At 34.9% G+C, this 17,328-nt stretch overlaps 2 protein-coding genes across 5 annotated transcripts; both read left to right on the forward strand.

Annotated features, from left to right (window-relative positions):
- The first annotated feature begins 219 nt into the window (after nucleotides 1-219).
- Nucleotides 220-3,781, forward strand: LOC105118618 (phosphoglycolate phosphatase 1B, chloroplastic-like). Its single transcript, XM_011016600.1, has 10 exons — nucleotides 220-611; nucleotides 720-787; nucleotides 892-984; nucleotides 1,064-1,135; nucleotides 1,260-1,331; nucleotides 1,576-1,635; nucleotides 1,803-1,953; nucleotides 2,701-2,800; nucleotides 3,292-3,395; nucleotides 3,479-3,781. Exons 1-10 carry the CDS (start codon nucleotides 323-325, stop codon nucleotides 3,583-3,585), a joined length of 1,116 nt encoding a protein of 371 aa, XP_011014902.1. The 5' UTR covers nucleotides 220-322; the 3' UTR covers nucleotides 3,586-3,781.
- Nucleotides 3,782-5,477: 1,696 nt separating this feature from the next.
- LOC105118668 (CMP-sialic acid transporter 3-like) lies at nucleotides 5,478-15,094 on the forward strand. Of its 4 annotated transcripts, XM_011016675.1 has the most exons (17): nucleotides 5,479-5,853; nucleotides 5,927-6,096; nucleotides 6,193-6,309; nucleotides 7,747-7,803; nucleotides 8,816-8,893; nucleotides 9,106-9,150; nucleotides 9,594-9,653; nucleotides 9,816-9,938; nucleotides 10,906-10,983; nucleotides 11,273-11,342; nucleotides 11,548-11,655; nucleotides 12,397-12,530; nucleotides 12,693-12,772; nucleotides 13,613-13,661; nucleotides 13,753-13,815; nucleotides 14,613-14,627; nucleotides 14,732-15,094. In XM_011016675.1, exons 2-15 carry the CDS (start codon nucleotides 5,935-5,937, stop codon nucleotides 13,801-13,803), a joined length of 1,212 nt encoding a protein of 403 aa, XP_011014977.1. In that variant the 5' UTR covers nucleotides 5,479-5,853; nucleotides 5,927-5,934; the 3' UTR covers nucleotides 13,804-13,815; nucleotides 14,613-14,627; nucleotides 14,732-15,094. The 4 variants fall into 4 exon arrangements, with proteins under 4 accessions (XP_011014986.1, XP_011014977.1, XP_011014969.1 ...); XM_011016684.1 differs by having other exon boundaries at nucleotides 5,478-5,853; nucleotides 7,753-7,803; nucleotides 14,613-15,094; XM_011016667.1 differs by lacking the exon at nucleotides 14,613-14,627.
- The last annotated feature ends 2,234 nt before the right edge of the window (nucleotides 15,095-17,328 follow it).

Below are 17,328 nucleotides of genomic sequence, written 5' to 3' on the forward strand. Positions count from 1 at the left end.
TATACCTTGGATTTTTTTACATTAAAAAAATTACTGAACCCCCACACCAGCGGACATTCAAACTAGTGTTGCCTAAATAAAACTTTCACGATAACCTAAAAAAATAATAGATAGAGACATTTGACGACAAATTGGATGATGAACAACGTCCATCCACCCAAACCCTCAGGCCCAGAAGCACATACGGACCCACACAACCCTCCAAAACCATAACGGCCACAAACTAGCCATCCTTTCAGAAAGCTGAAGCTCGAACGATTTAATAATTTTATTCCCTGAACAAAAGAAAAAAGAAAAAGAGTACCATAACACAGAGACAGAGATGCTAAGCAGGACAGTTGTTTCAGTGTCTGCTGTTTCTTCTTCATCTTCAACATCTCCATCTCGAATCTTGTGCAAAGTAAACCCGACAATCCCTAAATTCTTGGGTCTGAAAGGACTCTCTCATAATTTCACAAACTGTACCACATGGAACAAAAATTTGAACTTGAGTAGAAAGTGCAATACAAGAATGGAGAATTTCACGACCAGAGCATCAGCAGCAGCTCAGCCTTTAAAGAACGCAGACGAGCTCATTGACTCTGTTGAGACTTTCATCTTTGATTGCGATGGTCAGTGTCTCTCGCTCTCTTTTAAGTTTCTTTTCAATTCATTTCTTGAATGAAAAAAGAAGTTCTTTTCTCTTTTCATGTACTAATGAAGGGGAGAATCATTTGCAGGAGTTATATGGAAAGGAGATAAATTGATCGATGGCGTCCCTCAAACTCTTGATATGCTCCGTTCAAGGGTTTGTATTTAGTTTATGTGATACTGCATTTTTCTTCTTCTTTTCTCGTGCTGTTAGTGTTTATTTTCTTTTGTAAGATTGTGGGTTTTCTCTGTTGGTTTCAGGGGAAGAGACTAGTTTTGGTTACAAACAACTCAACAAAGTCTAGGAAACAATATGGTAAAAAGTTCGAGACACTTGGTCTTGATGTCAGCGAGGTTAGTAAGTCACAACCCTTTCTTTTCTATTCTTTTGTTTTGTTTCAGCAACTTTTTTATATCCATCCCATTGTTTCAGGAAGAAATTTTCGCATCATCCTTTGCAGCTGCGGCCTATTTGAAGTCAATTGATTTCCCAAAAGATAAAAAGGTTTTTTGTTTATGAATTTCTTAGAATGAGGTTTTGAGGTTTTGTTATAATTGTGTGGTTACAGTTGTTAGGATTACGAGATGTAGTGTTTGATAGTGGACTGATATCCGGGCATGATTTTTAGGTTTACGTGGTTGGTGAGGATGGCATCTTGAAGGAGCTCGAGCTTGCTGGATTTCAGTATCTTGGTGGGCCAGTATGTATGAGTTCCAATTTGCATTATATCTCACCTCATCTTTTATACATGCTTTGAAATATTCAGCTTTTAGATGATAGTATGATACCAGAAATTGCCACGAGTGATTCAATATTCAGCTTTGAAATATTCAACTAGCAATGATATATGTTTCTGCTAATGCCATTTTTCTAGCTTACTGACTGGTAGCAGTAGCTTTTTGGATTAATATGTTATTTCTACTTTGTACTGTTCACTTATACAGGAAGATGGTGGAAAAAAGATAGAGCTGAAGCCTGGGTTTCTAATGGAGCACGACAAGGATGTAAATTTCTCTTCTTTTTTCTTTTCCTTTCAATAGAGCGTTCCTTGACAGGCAACTTAAGTTGGATATCCCTAGGTTTTGTTTTGTTACAGTTGCAATCGAGGAGCCAAAGTAGCGTCCTTTCCCAAAATTTAGGCTTGCTAAAGGTGTTTCTTCATTGCTTCTAGGTTGGGGCAGTTGTTGTTGGATTTGATCGCTATTTCAACTACTACAAAGTCCAGTATGGAACACTCTGTATAAGGGAAAATCCTGGATGTCTCTTCATTGCTACAAATCGTGATGCAGTCACCCATCTTACAGATGCTCAGGAGTGGGCAGGTTCTCATCTCCCCTTCATCACAATTTATGTGTCATTGTTTTCTAATCGTGTTAAGGGTATATAGGTTGTGATGCATGATGTATAGAAAATGAAATATGTAATGATCTCCAATATTCAGCTTGATGCCAATTTCAAATGAAAACTGTGGCATCAGAAGACTTGTACAACCTTGGCCTTTTGAAGAGCTACATATCAGCAATGAGTAAACTAATGGAGGTGTCTGTCATCCTTCCAAACATTAACTTGCGTGTTCTGATGACATGAAGTTCAAATCAGTTCTATCTATGCGATTTCAGCATCAATGAGATACGATAACATGATTATTGAGGACTTTGAGTACATGGACTGAAACATAGGTGAAAGCTGTCCCTTTGTACGGGCAGCTTGAAGGTTCAAATGTATGCAAATGTGGTTATTAAGTGAGTGTTATGTGATAACAGCTCTATTGCAACACATGTAGAAATATGAGATAGTATAGGAATAGCGAGAAACAGTTGGGATTAGACTTCCAGATACCTGTTCCCACTTTGGGATTATGGTTTAAATTACACATGCAAGGCACTGGTCCAAGCAACAACTGTTGCACCAATCTATTTTGGAGGTTTACATTATGATAATTCCTTGCATCCTCCTTTCGGGTAAGACTAACTTGTTCAGATCAAACCTGTCACCATGTTATGTTTATTTATGTTCCTCGCATGTTTTTCCAGAATCCATTATAACGTGTGCTTAATATATAATTTCAGGCGGTGGTTCTATGGTCGGCGCTTTCATTGGTTCAACTCAGCGTGAGCCACTAGTTGTGGGAAAGCCCTCAACTTTTATGATGGATTACTTAGCCAACAAGTACGGCTTCCAATACTTTAATTTTTCTTTTATTCTCCACTCTCTTTGAATTGAGAAAATTCAGGATGAGAAATGCATGATTTGCAGACAGCTCAAACACTGCCTAAGCATTCTCTGCATCAATTTGTCAAATTATAGGATTCCATGTCCACCAACCACCATGTATTTGAATTCATATTATTCATGGTCAAGCAAGTATTGTTTGGTCAGCAAGTTTGTAATCTAGGATTTACCTCAAACCACCCCATCGTTTCACCAAATGAGCTTTACCGATCATACATGTATGGAGTGCCATCTCGTGCATGCTATTACTGTTGTGTTGCTATTAAGGTTGGTCTTGCACAAGTATAGGAAATTCCATTCTAACAGGTGGTTGCTTTTCTTTATCAATAGCAGAGAAAAAAATATGACTTCTAACTTCCACATAAACACACTATTGTGGTCAAGTTTTCCTCACCTTTGCATGCTATTTAATTTTATTTGATCAACAGATTCGGGATTCTCAAGTCACAGATATGCATGGTTGGGGACAGATTGGATACTGATATTCTGTTTGGACAAAATGGTGGTTGCAAAACTCTTCTCGTTCTCTCTGGTAACTAATTAATGCAGATTTTCCTCTCCTAACTTTTTCCTGTACATTATATGCACTCTAATCGAGGATTTTCTTCCAAAAAGGTGTGACCTCATTGTCAATGCTTCAAAGTCCAGGCAACTCCATCCAACCAGATTTCTACACCAACAAAATTTCTGATTTTCTTTCCCTCAAAGCTGCAGCTGTATGAGCATGCAAGGACATTGTGTGCCACGATTAGGTCCATCTCTTATTTTTTTCAATTATAATTGCAGATATACATTCCTGTATTTATGCCTTCAAAATCTAGAAGAAGAGATGTTGCGATTTATAGAAATCAGCAAGATGGAAACTTGTTTCACTTTTATTTATATTCTTCTCAAGCTCTACTTGAAATTTATTTCTAAGGAGTTCCATTCCTGTTTCGTGTCCTTGGGGAGATAAAGGGAATGGTGCGGCAACATTAACAGCCGTAGCTGTTAAAATCTGCGGCTGTATTAACCAGATAGATTTGACGAAAGTAGCTAAATTTAGATATGTATTGTCCTAGGGAGCAGACACTGAAGTAACGCACACCATTTTTCTTACAGTGTTTACATAAAGTTGCAACCTGACAAAAAGGGTACTTTTCTTTCACGAGACATCCTTCTGTTTTAACCTTTGTGTCTGCTCTGCGGTTTCTTTGTGCATCTTGTGTTGTTTTTTTCATTGTTTCCGTGTTGTTCAACCAGTCTCGATGATGCTAAGGCATACCACAAGCTTTGGCAATTTAATTCTGGTAAAATCTTTAGCCCCACCAATCGTTTGTTGGAGTGTCTTGTCAAAAGTGTGCAGATCTCTCTCTCTCTCTTTTAATTGTCAAACTAAAAAGATAAAAGACTTGAGTGTTCTTTCCCTTTTAAACCACTAGGTAGCTTATGTGAGGTGATCATGAAATCATGGCCGTGAGTTTCTCTTCTATGTTCTGTTTTTATCAAAATATAGAAATTTGATGGTCGGATTAAAACTGCTCACAGCTGACTGCCCTAACGTTAATTGATCTAATGCACTTTGAATATGGATGTGCTTTAGGTGAGGTGAGACTGGCTAATCACCCAACCACCTACAGTAACAATGGCATCAATGAGATCTTTTGTCTTTCTTCTCTGGTCAAATGCTCGTCGCATCTTGTTGATTAGAGATATAAAGAAACTGCAGTTAACACTCTGGATCCATCAGAGTCTTGCTTGTGAAAAAAAAAAACATCCCTTTCTTGAGTTCCCTGTGCTTCTGAAAATGCCCTGCAATAGGAGTCCAAGAACATACAAATACAATCTCTCAAGAATTCAGGGATCTGTGTGCTTCATTGATTATCAACGCAGACACGGAACCCATTAGCATTTATATACCTTAATGCCCACGCAATTGCCTTGTAGAGTTATTAACTCCTCGAACGTCAACTTTATTCTGTAAATGAAGCTTAATTAATATGGATTTGGAGGCAATAAGATCATGTGCCGGCGTCATTAATTAGGAAGGATTTAATGCACGGTATCCACACAGCCACCGATCGGATTCAAGTCGATTACTTTTCCAGCTCCTACGGAATGAATAGTGAGCTGAATCTCTAAATTCCTATGGAATGAGATACCTTTCACCGCATATGAGGAATGATAGTTGATTCCCTTCAAGGGAGATTTTTTCTGGAATATCTTGTTTTTGATTGAAGCTGAGAATTGGACGGGTAAAGGCTGGTTCTCAAAAAAAATAAAAATAAAAAATATCAACTTGTTTATCAATTTACATACATAATCTATTTCCCAAGTTTTCTTTTCAAAAATGTTTTTTAATTAAGAATATATTAACAAATATTTTTTTTAATTTTTAACATTAATATATTAAAATTAAAAAAACATTAAAAAATTAATATTTTTCTTGCATGCATGGTTGTAATTTGTAAACACTATACAAAACTAGGGTTAAACTATTCTAATTTCAAATGTTTTTTTTTTATGAATGCAATTTAAGATATTTGTTTCCAACTTATTAATCATGCTCCGAATCCAAAGTATTATTAATAAAAAAATAAAAAATCAACAAGCTTTTTTCTTGGAAAGAAAATAACCTTTAATAAAAACAGTAAATAAAATAATACTAATTAAGGAAAGAAGAAGGAACCGGGAGCCGTAGACAGTAGAGAGCCTTGAGAGCGGAGAAGCGGCGAGTGACGGTTACATTTCACCATTATCTTCTTTTCACTATTCTATATAATAGCGTAACATAAATAAGACAACATCAATAATAAAAATTCTACTTCCGTCTCTCTCTCTTTCAGCTATCATCAAACCAAACAGAGAGACAAAACTAAACTCTTTACTTTGCTTTTCATGATAAATTTATAAATTATGGTTTCTGAATTCTGATCTACCGAAGGCAGATTTCTCTTCCTCTCTCCTTCACATTCGCCGTTTTCATTTCTGCAAGATCCAACTCACTCAAGGTATGCTGCGGGGTTTTTTTTTAAAAAATTTTTTTGAGTGAAAATGTAATTTTTGATTATTTTGTTATGACAGGAGAAGACATGATAGAATGCAGTGAATGCCACTCGAAAATCTCAGCAAATAATAATAACAGTAAAGCAGTAGCGAGAGCATACGATAGACATAGAAGCGATGTGTCGTCTAAAGCACGCGTTCTTAATCTTCTTTTGGTCGGTGGTGATTGCATCTTTGTCGGTCTCCAGGTGATTTGCTTTTCTTTCTTTCCTTTTTTTTTAAGAAAAAACAACTTATTGAATTGATGCTTAAGATTTTTTGTTTTTGTTATTGTTATGTCGCAGCCTATATTGGTGTATATTTCAAAGCATAATGGGAATTTCGAGTATAGTCCTATAAGTGTTAATTTCCTCACCGAGACTGCAAAAGTTTTTTTTGCAATCTTCATGCTCTTGATCCAGGTATTATCTTTTTCTTCATTCGTTCTGTCAATGCCACTGAATTCCTTCTTTTTTTTTTGTGGGTTTTGGCACCCCCTCCCTTTTCTTTTTAAATAAATTTTACAGCATAACAGAGATTGTTGCCATAAATTGTTATATCCGATGTATGGGGTCGAACAGGAAAGAGTGAGACATCGAAGACTGCTTAGAAAAAATAGTGCGAGGAGAGAAGACTGCTTAGAAGTTATTTGCAAATGATGGTGAAAATGAATAAAGTGGTGAAATTTACTGTTGTTGCCATATCCTAGTCCGGGGAGGAATAATTTACATCTTGCTCAAATGCTACCTTTACTCGCTATAATATAGTTCAATCTAGCTTTTCTTTTAATTCACTATGAAGTCCACCGAACTTTGGTGCAAAATGCAGGTAACCATTATCCTCTCTGTCTCTGGGTGTAAGAGGGGATTGATTTTAGGTCTCTTTAGCATGATACTGAATGAGTTTACTGTTTACTAGCTAAGCTAGCTTTTTGCTACTAAGGTATTTCAATGTAGTGGAAATGATTTTTGTATATTGAAGGTTTCTCAAGTAGGTCACAATTACTTGACCCCGTATATTGCATGATTCCATAATCTTGTACTAAAACTCTGTGCAGATTTTTTTGTATATTGAAGGTTTCATTTATTTGCTGTGATAAGAGGAAAATGTATTGAAAACGGTGTCAAAAGAGGGACACCACGTAAAGAATGAAGTATACACTAAAGGAAGTTAATGCCTAGCTACTTGTAATTTAGCTCATCTGCTAACTGTCTAGCAATCAACCATTTTTGTGAGAGTTTTCTTTTTACATCTAAGAATGGAACTTGAAGCGGCGTTACACCTTATGAGGATAAGAAAAATATGATGGGATAAAGAAATTTTGTTGGCATGGATGAATCTATGTTGTTTAGATCATATGATATCATACATGAGAAATGCTACGTTTTCCATTATTGACATAATCCCAAAAAAAATCAGGCTCCTTTGGAAGTTGTTTTCAAATTGCAATCAGAGTTTTATTACAAGAAACTAGGATACTTTTGAATAAAACTGCTTCTCTAGCATTATTAATAAGGTACCTTTTCCTATATCAGTCATATCCCTAATTACTGTTTTACCTTAAAAAAATCATTGATAATGTGGCTCTTCCCATTCCTCCAATGTGTCAGCTCTTTAAGCGTGGTTTTTCTTATAGTCTTAGTTAATGTTTCCTGGTGTACTCAACATTGCGTTCAGCTAGGTTGATTTACCCAGACAGTTGGAAACATCATTGTAGTGAGAAACATGTCAATGGAAGTGTCCTAGACTTTCTTGTGAGTTGTGGTTGCGGATTTGTCTTTTATGTTATTTTCTTTTTTTTGTAAATGTTCATTAGGTCTTCTCTTTGTTTTTATTTTTCTTGATTTTTGTTTCCTCAGGCTCGGCATAAAAAAGTTGGGGAGAAATCTCTTCTTTCTTTCTCTACCTTTGTCCAGGTAAGTGGCTTACTTTAGTATTTATCAGGATTGCAATTTGGATTGATGTATATTGTGAGTGATATTGATAGCTTTTCCCTGTCTAGTTTGCTTTCTGATATGGAATTACATTGACTTTATCATTATTATTCTTGTACGTATAAAATAACTCATTATTAGTTCTTGGAAACTTGGAAAAGCTGTTACATATATTTTTTTTTCAACATTCCAAAGATTCCTTTGGCCTTATGGATGCTCTGTATCACACATCAGTTTGAAAAGTGGTGCATTGCATGTTGCCTCTTCTATTGATTTTTACCTGTTCACAAATAGTATACCGTAGACCTGCTGAATGGCCAAAAATAATGCTTTTTGTGATCAATATGGTTTGTTCTGATTTCAAAAGCACGTCATTTTTGCTAATAAGTAATATTAATTTGACCTTTTTTTTCTACTACTTCGAAGGAAAAAAGTGTCAACTTTCATGATTCGTGCTATAAAAATCTTTGTCTATGGAGCTAAAGGAAATGAGACAAAATTGAATGTAATCGTGCATGTTCTGGTTGAGAACCCTGTATGCTCTGGGGGTATATGTGGTTATTCTTAAAAGAAAACTCTAAATCATTTGTGAGTTCAGAGGGTGTTTCTTAGTTGCATTTCTCCATACCTTTCTGGAGAGTTTAAGATTCTTCCACATGTTATATCTGAATGCAATAATGTGGTTCAAAGACTATTTTCTTGGTTTTGCGGTTTACCTTGCGCCCATCTTTTATAACAGAATGTTGAGGCTCTTCTATTGCCATTTGTATCTCATGTACCTTTTCCTTGTCTGGTCATTGTCTGCCATTTTGCCTAAACCATATTGATTTTTTGACTTAAATCCCCTGAAGTTTGCTGGTTTCATATGTCTCTTTTCTGTGCACATTTTTCATATTTATATCTTTCATTCATGACTTTCCAAGTGCTATATTGCTTGGGCAGGATTAGACTTTCTGAACTTTAAGATGCTGTATTTATTTTCTTCTTCCTGCAGGCTGCTCGAAACAATGTGCTTCTTGCTGTTCCAGCTTTCCTATATGCTATTAACAATTATTTGAAGTTTATTATGCAGGTATCATTTTTCTTGTCGAACCAACTGCAAAATATTCTTTACATAATATATCGTGATCATCTTTCTCTGGACTGTGGGAAGAGAGAAGTGCTTTGTTTTTTCTTTCAGTAGAAGTGCAACTTTTTGAACCTATAATTTGTTTATAATATATTTTTGGGATTAAATTGTTGTGGGAGTTCTAATTTCTAATTTCCCTACTTATTGTTGTGCAGCTTTACTTTAATCCAGCAACGGTGAAGATGCTGAGCAACCTGAAGGTAGCTCATTGCATGATGTGTATAAAGGACATTTCAAATTGTGATATTTATTTTTATATAAAATATCTATAGTTTATGCTTAATGAAGTACATACATAATTAATAATGTGCTTTCAACTATCTTTCGGGTTCATGATCAATTATTTTCCCGCTCACTTACAGTGTAGAATTCTTGTTTGCGCATTTAAGACTCTATCTACTATTTAATATTCCAATGAATATGTAGACTTCTTCAGTGTCTGTTCATTTGACTGTGACACATGTGTCTATAAAATAGGATTTGAAAGTTGAAGATGGAGGGTAAAACTGCCTCTATCTATAGCCTGACTTTGTTCCCATCTTTTCATGCAAGGATAATATGATCAACGCACTGTCTTTTTTGCTGCTTTTTCTTGAGCATTATTTAACATTAAGTCTTCCATTGTGGATTATAAACATGTCAGGTTTTGGTGATTGCTGTGTTGTTGAAGGTGATCATGAAACGGCGATTTTCAATCATTCAGGTGAGTATGAAAGTTGTTTCTCATTGATGCATGTCAACTTCAATTCTGAAATTGAAGAAGAATAGTTGGTTGGATAGTTGGATGCCCAGAAAGCATGTGCCAAACTAGTATTTTTTTTTTACCTATACCTGTAATATTGATTCGTCTTTTTTTTTTTGGCAGTGGGAAGCTCTTGCTCTATTGCTCATTGGGATTAGTTTGAATCAGTTACAATCTCTGCCTGCAGGCTCCACTGCAATGGGTCTTTCAGTTGCAACGGGGGCATACTTGTACACACTAATTTTTGTATGTATCCTGTATACCTGTCCTGCGTTAATATGCATAGATTTTGTTCCTGTCAGTTATTAGATATCATGCAATTATCTTCTTTCTTGATGGTAAAAAGTGTTTTCAATGGTGGAATTGCTGGAATGTCAAGGCACAAAGAATTAGATGCATGTCATGCACTTGACCGGATGGAAGCTCGCATTGGATATGCATTCTTTCATCTTTAACAGGGAAGGAAAATTTGTCATGAAAGAACAGACGAAATAGAGATAAACGAACAACATGCACCAGACACACTCATGCACACATATATGCATACATATATCCAGGGCCATGGCAGGAAATTTACTTTATCGAGGAGGCTGTAAAAATATGTGTATCCTTTAGACTCACATACACGTGCTGGAAAAAGTTTTTCTTGGTGAGCATCTATGGAATACTGTTTTTTTTTTTAAAAAAAATAAAGGATTAAGAGAAATTTAATTTGTAGGACTGAAAATATGTCATGAAATGCTATGGTTATAAGAATGCTTTCAGAAATATAGCTCTAATGACAGAAGCTGGAGATTGGCCCTCTTCTCTCCTACCTTGGTTCCTTGACCAAGCAGGTTCTCATAAACACATAGGCTCATCCTTCCATTGGCTGATAAGACAGCCCCAACAAGGAAAAAAAGGTCAACACCTGCTGGGCCCGACTACACATTCCCATGTATTGCCTTCTAAATGCCCTTGCCTTCCCCTATAATATCTTGTATATACACTGGGGTGGTAAATTTTTAAGGAGGAGGACTAGCTATAAAATTTCCCATGCGATGTCATTCAGTGTGTTTGCATATACTTGGTCCACCTTTTTCCCAAACCAGCAGCATAGCCAGTGCCTGTTGCAGTTTGGTTGGCATTGGTCTCATATTGGTTTTGACAATAACATATCAGGTTGTTCTAGACAATGTAATATCGTAGGAGCTAACTTCTGGAATTAATGCAGGTTACTGTTCCATCATTCGCTTCAGTCTACAATGAGTATGCTTTGAAGAGTCAATTTGAGACTAGCATATACCTTCAGGTGGTTTCTAGTGCTATAGAATATGATGCTTATTGCTTTTTGGCTATGTTGTTTATTGACCTTTAATTTAAATTTATTATACAATGGTATCCTCATGGATTGCTTCCTTCTCAGGCAAACCTGAGAGTCAATAGTGGGGTCCGTTGCAGGACCTCTTGGCTAATTCCACCACCAGATGCTCCTATACAGAAACTCACTATTTTAGAAAATTAATGCTTAGTATGCCTTCTTTTTGAAAGATTATTTTATACATTTTCTTACAAGAAAGTTTGTGCTCCATGGCTTTCAGAACCTTTTCCTGTATGGGTATGGTGCCATATTCAACTTCCTAGCCATTCTTGTGACTGCCCTACTTAAAGGTATGGGCATGCTGCATGTTGTTCTTGAATGTGTTCTAACAGGGTATTCCATTAGCTCTGTTGGGTTTTTTATGTATTGGATTTGAGTCGTTAATAGTATAGCGCAAGCATTGAGGATTAATGAATCAGAAATGCTACTTCATGGTTGTAAAAGTATATGTAAATTTGATTTTTTGCTTAAATTTCCATATCTTTACAAGTTTAGGTCCAAGTACCTTGGATATACTACATGGGCATTCAAAAGCTACCATGCTGTTGATATGTAATAATGCAGCACAAGGGATTTTATCTTCTTTCTTCTTCAAATATGCAGGTGATTTTCCATTTTGGTCTTTAATATTCTTCATTCTTACGCATCACTATCTTTCAGCTGTTTCCTGGATGTCTATAATTTTCACTATTGAAAAGCCGGTGACCTGTGATTTACTAAAAGAGAAAAGTTGTCGGTATACACATCTAGTTCATTCATTTCAATTAGATAATCTTTGGAAGGGCTTAAGAACAGAGCTAATGGTATTATACTATTCTTCTTTTCCTTTTGTCTGGTTAAAATCTAAGGCGGCTGTTTTCTGATGATTAAGGATAAGTAGGCTTCATACTTCACACTTAATTTTCATACAAAAACTCCCAATCCTTTAGATGTCATTGAGTGCGCTACTTCATGTTATTAAAAGTTTTGATTGACAAAAGTAGTTGGATGTAAGATGTCTTGACATTTAGAAAATTGTGGAGAATCAGAAATGAAGAATTTACTTAGAAGATTTAGCACTTGGAAAATTCACATATCTTTTAATGCTCGTACTTGGAGTCATGCCAGTTTCTGTCACTAATCAAACACAAAGATGATGTTCAAGTATTAATATATGAATAGGCTCTCATTACATCCTAACATTTCTTGTTCACAAATAGTGGAAATTGAAACGAGAGACTAGAAGAATTTATGAAAGTAACTAAGAGAGTACTTTCTAGACTCAAATCACTTATCTCAAGAACTGGTGTCAATCGCATTTATGTTCTGTATTTTCTAAATCAAAATTTCCTCTGATTCATGCAGATACAATTTTGAAAAAGTACTCGTCAACAGTAGCAACAATTTTTACTGGAATAGCATCTGCTGTGCTTTTTGGTCATACCCTGACTATGAATTTTATCTTAGGAATCTCTATCGTGTTTATCTCCATGCACCAGGTAAATATTAGATCTGGCATATATTTCATTTATTTTGCTCACTGGACAGGCAGCTTGGGGGAGGAGACAGGAAGGAGAGGGAGAGAATAGGGTGAGGGAGAGGGAATATTTACCTGTCTGGATACTTGGCTTACATGATACTGTTTATCATGTCTTTTTCAGTTCTTTTCACCACTTTCAAAGGTTAAGGATGAACCACAAAATGGTAGTTCGGAAACGGGCGATAGTCAGAACAACCAGAGGTTGGTTCTTTCTCTTTTTGCACCCTTTTCATTTACCATTTGTGAATTATTCTATAATTTTCAGGGACAGTACTTCTCTGAACTCCCAGTATTAATACTTTTTCTCCCAAAAAAAATAAAATAGTCTTCCTACACTATTCTGGAATGGTGGGGAATTCCAGGAGAGCATAGACACATTTGTCTTTTTAGTAGAGGCACTCCAAATCCATATTTTTCGAGCTCATTTTTTGTGACCTTGAGGCATTGGGCTCCTTAGGATCAGAATATTATTCGGGAGAAAGAATGCCTGAATTTAGACATTGTATTTTGATTGCTTTGAATTGGACTATAAAAAGTCCATCTTGCCTTCTGGTTGGGTTATCATGCTCCACGTAGTTGAAACTATCTCATCTATTTGAGCACAAGCATGTGGACTGTTTGATATAACAATGAAGGAAATGCTCAGGACTAAGAATACAATGGTAGATTATTAATGTGCAGTGGATGTTTGAAAGTCAATTTCCAATTTGCAAGGCATGAAGGTGTTATGCCTTGCTATGGTAAAGAAAGTTTTCCATCAGTTTCCATGACCACAGAACCATGTCTTTTCTATTAGTCAACCTTATTCCTGCTCATTTTCTTGTTAATCTTGCTTGTGGATCCCATATCACAGCTTTTGCCATTCCATGTCACTTTGAATTTTTCCACTGCGGAGGACACTAGCATTCATATCGTCTGCTTAACCTCTCTTCCTTGTGAGACGTTTCTTTTATGTTCTTAACCAATAAAGTTTTGAGCTGCTTTCAACCATGTCTGATTTTTTAGTTGACATTTTTACTGAAATTCTGTTTGACATGCCAGATCTAAGGATTCATCCTTCATAAATATGGCAGCTGGAGCAAATGACGATGTGAGAAGTTTCATGTTCAATTCTGTTAAAATAGTCTTTCTGAGATTTCGATTGATGAATGTAACATCTTGTTTTGCTATTTTCCATCCAGGCTAGTCATCGTGTTGAACATGATGAGAAGGCACCACTACTTCCCATCTAGAGTTTGCAGTGGGTATGGATCCGCACAATTGTTTTCTGATGCTGTAGCTAACAACTAGTAGACTTATCTTCCCTCCACGAAGACAAGGCTCCCGTAACTATTAATATTGCATGGATGCACAGATGATCTGCCAATATATGAAATTCCCTGACTCTGTTCGTTTGATCCAGCTGGCAACTACAAGAGCCAGGGACCTTAGATGTGCTGTTTTCCCTTGGGAAAGTAGGTATAGAAGAATTAAATGAACCTGTGCACAAAATAAACAACACGTGGTGCCTTGCACTAATAAAAGAACAATTCATCAAGTTGTTCTATTAGGTTGTCTACCTGAGTTTATTTATTTATTTATTCTGCGACTAGAGCTTGGGACCTCAGATGTGCTGTTTTCCCTTGGGAAAGGAGGTATATAAGAATCAAATGAACCTGTGCACAAAATAAACAACAAGCGGTGCCTTGCACCAATAGAAGAACAATTCATGAAGTTGTTCTATTAGGTTGTCTACCTGAGTTTATTAATTTATTCTGTATTGGGTTTTGACTGTCAAATTAGAAGAACATCAAATCAAGAACGTGAAGAATCTCATGAAAATTATTAGCCATAGCTGAGGAACACAACATTACAAATGAAAGCACAAAATTAGTGACAAATTCCAAATAAGTAGCAGGACGAGTAACCCCAAAATTTGCCACTTGTTACCATTTCACGGACTTCTTTTTGCCAAGCCCAGATGACTGATTGTTTGATTTGTGCATGAAATATTCCCATTCTATTTATTTACTTCACCCCTTTCCATGATAACTCGATGCAGGGATGATCTTGGCGCGTACGTTTTTATAGGGTGGATTTATCAATACAGCTGAGAAGACTGCCAGTTTTAGCAACAGAATGGAACAAATGCTGTTAAAGATATTCTTTATTTCATTTCAGGATTCCCTACACCATTGCCGACGGGGACCCGCAGCATCCACTGAGCGAGGGTCGCTAATCATCTTTGAACTTTGAAGTATCGGGGGCATTGTTGATAAAGCCGGGTTTCTGAAACAGACAAGGAAAAGAACAATCTTATAGCGAGCTGTGGCAAATTATGTTATCGTCCCCTTATACAATGCAGAAAGCTATTATTCTCATCAGATGCCTCTTCCAACATGTGTTACTGTTTTTTTCTGTAACTTTTGGTGTAAATGTCTTGGATCAGTGCTCTCTGAAACAACAGTATAGTGCATGCTCGGAGGTATATATATTGGATTTCTGAGACTCTTCGTGTTTATTTTAAATTCCAGTTTTTGAGCACCATAGACTTCATTCAGTTTTTGTGATCTTTTGGTCACCGCTGTAAAAGAGGAGACAACGTCGCCTCTTTTCAGTCGTAGGTGTTGACTCCGGTGGTCTGTTTTGGATTGTAATCGCGACCCTTGCATCGATGATATTTATCAGTCGATTTCGTTGGAAAGGCATGCGCAATTATAGCGGTGCTGTATTTTCAGCAAAAGATAGCAAAGCACACAGTTGTGTCATTGCTGTTGATTTTTAGGGGCTGGTTCCACACAGTGTTACTCCTCTTTTGACAGTTTCACTCCAAGGTGCCATGACATGCATGGGACCACAGGCCTTGCTTCGTTTTGAGAGAATACTACGTAGGAGGTTTTGGATGGGACAAATATCTCGGCGCCAAAAGCCAACGCTGGCTTAACTAACCTCTGCCTGTAACCTGTATACTGACTAGGAAAGGGAAGGAAAAAACGAACCCGTGTTGACTCCCTTGAATTAAAGCTTTCAGCCTTTTATAGTTTTCTTATTCTCGTTACCTGTTCCCTAGCCACACCGGTTGTTGCCGGCTTCACTTTTAGGGCTTCCTTGGTTGTTTCTTTCTGTCTTCCCTTCCCGGTTACACCTACCATCTTCTTTTTTATTTTTTTGAAAAAGTAAAGATTTTGGGAAAATAATATAAAAAAAATATTTGAACACAGTGGCTTTTCTGAATATCATTTCTGTTTTAAAATTTATCTCTTTCTCAAATTAATTAATCTCTCGAATTTTTATAAAGATGCAATAACAAAAATAAAATAAAATTAAGATCTAGTAGCCAATAAATAAAAAAGAGATAGGTTAATGTTGCAGGTGAAAAAAAAAAGGGGATCAAAGACACATTTGGTGATATTTTTTATATTATTAAAAAGATATTAACGAGATAATTTTAATTATTTTTTAAAAATTTATTAAATAATATCGTAATTATTTCTAAATTAACCTCAAACTAAACCTTTAATGAATTACTATCCTTCTAAAATATGGTTGGAATTACTTGGTCAAGATTCTTTGTCTAATAGTACTGGATATGTTGAAAGTAGATTTTTATTGTATTCTCAATAACTCTTTTTTTTTTTTTTTTCTCTCTCATGGCAGGTCAATTTCTCTCATTTTTTACTTGCCATTGAATCTTAAAATATAGTTTGGGAACGCAGTTGTGTCACACTTTTTAAAGATTTTAATTTTTTACTAAAATAATATATTTTAATTGTTTTGATGTACTAATAATATATTAGATGTATTTTCAAATAAAAAACACTTTACAACATAATTTCAAACAATATCTAAATCTTATCTTTTCACCATTAAATCTTTCAACAATTACAAAATTATATTATTTTTTCTAATTATTTTTAACTTATGTTATTTTTCTAGTTTGATCTTTGTGGAATTGGTGGTTAATCAAAATGTAAAAAATTAAAATAAATTTGGAGTATGTTTGTTTTTTGAAAAGTGGTTATAAAAAATTATTTTTCAAACTTTTTTGTGTTTGTTTGCCATTAGAAAAATTAGTCAACAGAAAATACTTTCTAGTTAGCGGAAAATTTGACTTGATTTTCAGGAAATGTTTTCTTTTTATTTTGGACAGAAAACACTTTTTAAAAATTATAAAAAAATTAGAAATATCATATTATTTATCAATTTTGGTCCTCAAACTTTTAATTGTTATATATATTTTGTTTTGAATATTTTTTTAAAATTTCATTATCTAGAATTGAATTTTTATATTAATTTCAATCATTATTTTTATAATTATTATTTGCTTTTTATCTTGTTATTTTTTAAATAAATTTTTTTATTTATCAAATTTGGTCCTAATTCTTTTAATTGTTACTTATTGTATTTAAAATAATTTATGAAGTGTTAATTATTATTATTTTAATTTCTTCATCTTTTATTACTTTATTATTTTTTAGATTTGATCTCTATTATTTTGATTATTATTTATTTTATTTGAGATAGTTTGTGGAATTATATTTTTTTTAATATCATTCTTATTCAACTTTTTAATTTGTAAAATTTATTCCTTATTGTTTTAATAAACTTAAAAAAATTAAATATTAATAAGCTATTTTTTAGTTTATTTTTTATAACATAACTAAACATTAAAAAATATTTTATAATTTATTTTTTATTATACTATCAAACATTAAAAACTAATTTATTTTTTAAAAATTTATTTCCAGCAAACAAACAAACCTTGATTTAACCACTCG

The sequence above is a fragment of the Populus euphratica genome, unplaced genomic scaffold (assembly GCF_000495115.2).
Source record: "Populus euphratica unplaced genomic scaffold, PopEup_1.0 scaffold5.1, whole genome shotgun sequence".
Lineage (NCBI taxonomy): Eukaryota > Viridiplantae > Streptophyta > Magnoliopsida > Malpighiales > Salicaceae > Populus > Populus euphratica.

Excerpts from the sequence above, each read along its gene's own strand:
- LOC105118668 (XM_011016675.1), top strand. The coding sequence starts at position 5,935 with ATGATAGAATGCAGTGAATGCCACTCGAAAATCTCAGCAAATAATAAT. Across the intron at positions 9,939-10,905 it reads ACTTGTACACACTAATTTTT|GTTACTGTTCCATCATTCGC; the intron begins GTATGTATCCTG and ends GAATTAATGCAG. Across the intron at positions 12,773-13,612 it reads GATAGTCAGAACAACCAGAG|ATCTAAGGATTCATCCTTCA; the intron begins GTTGGTTCTTTC and ends TTGACATGCCAG.
- LOC105118618 (XM_011016600.1), top strand. The coding sequence starts at position 323 with ATGCTAAGCAGGACAGTTGTTTCAGTGTCTGCTGTTTCTTCTTCATCT. Across the intron at positions 1,954-2,700 it reads AGATGCTCAGGAGTGGGCAG|GCGGTGGTTCTATGGTCGGC; the intron begins GTTCTCATCTCC and ends ATATAATTTCAG. Across the intron at positions 2,801-3,291 it reads ATGGATTACTTAGCCAACAA|ATTCGGGATTCTCAAGTCAC; the intron begins GTACGGCTTCCA and ends TTTGATCAACAG.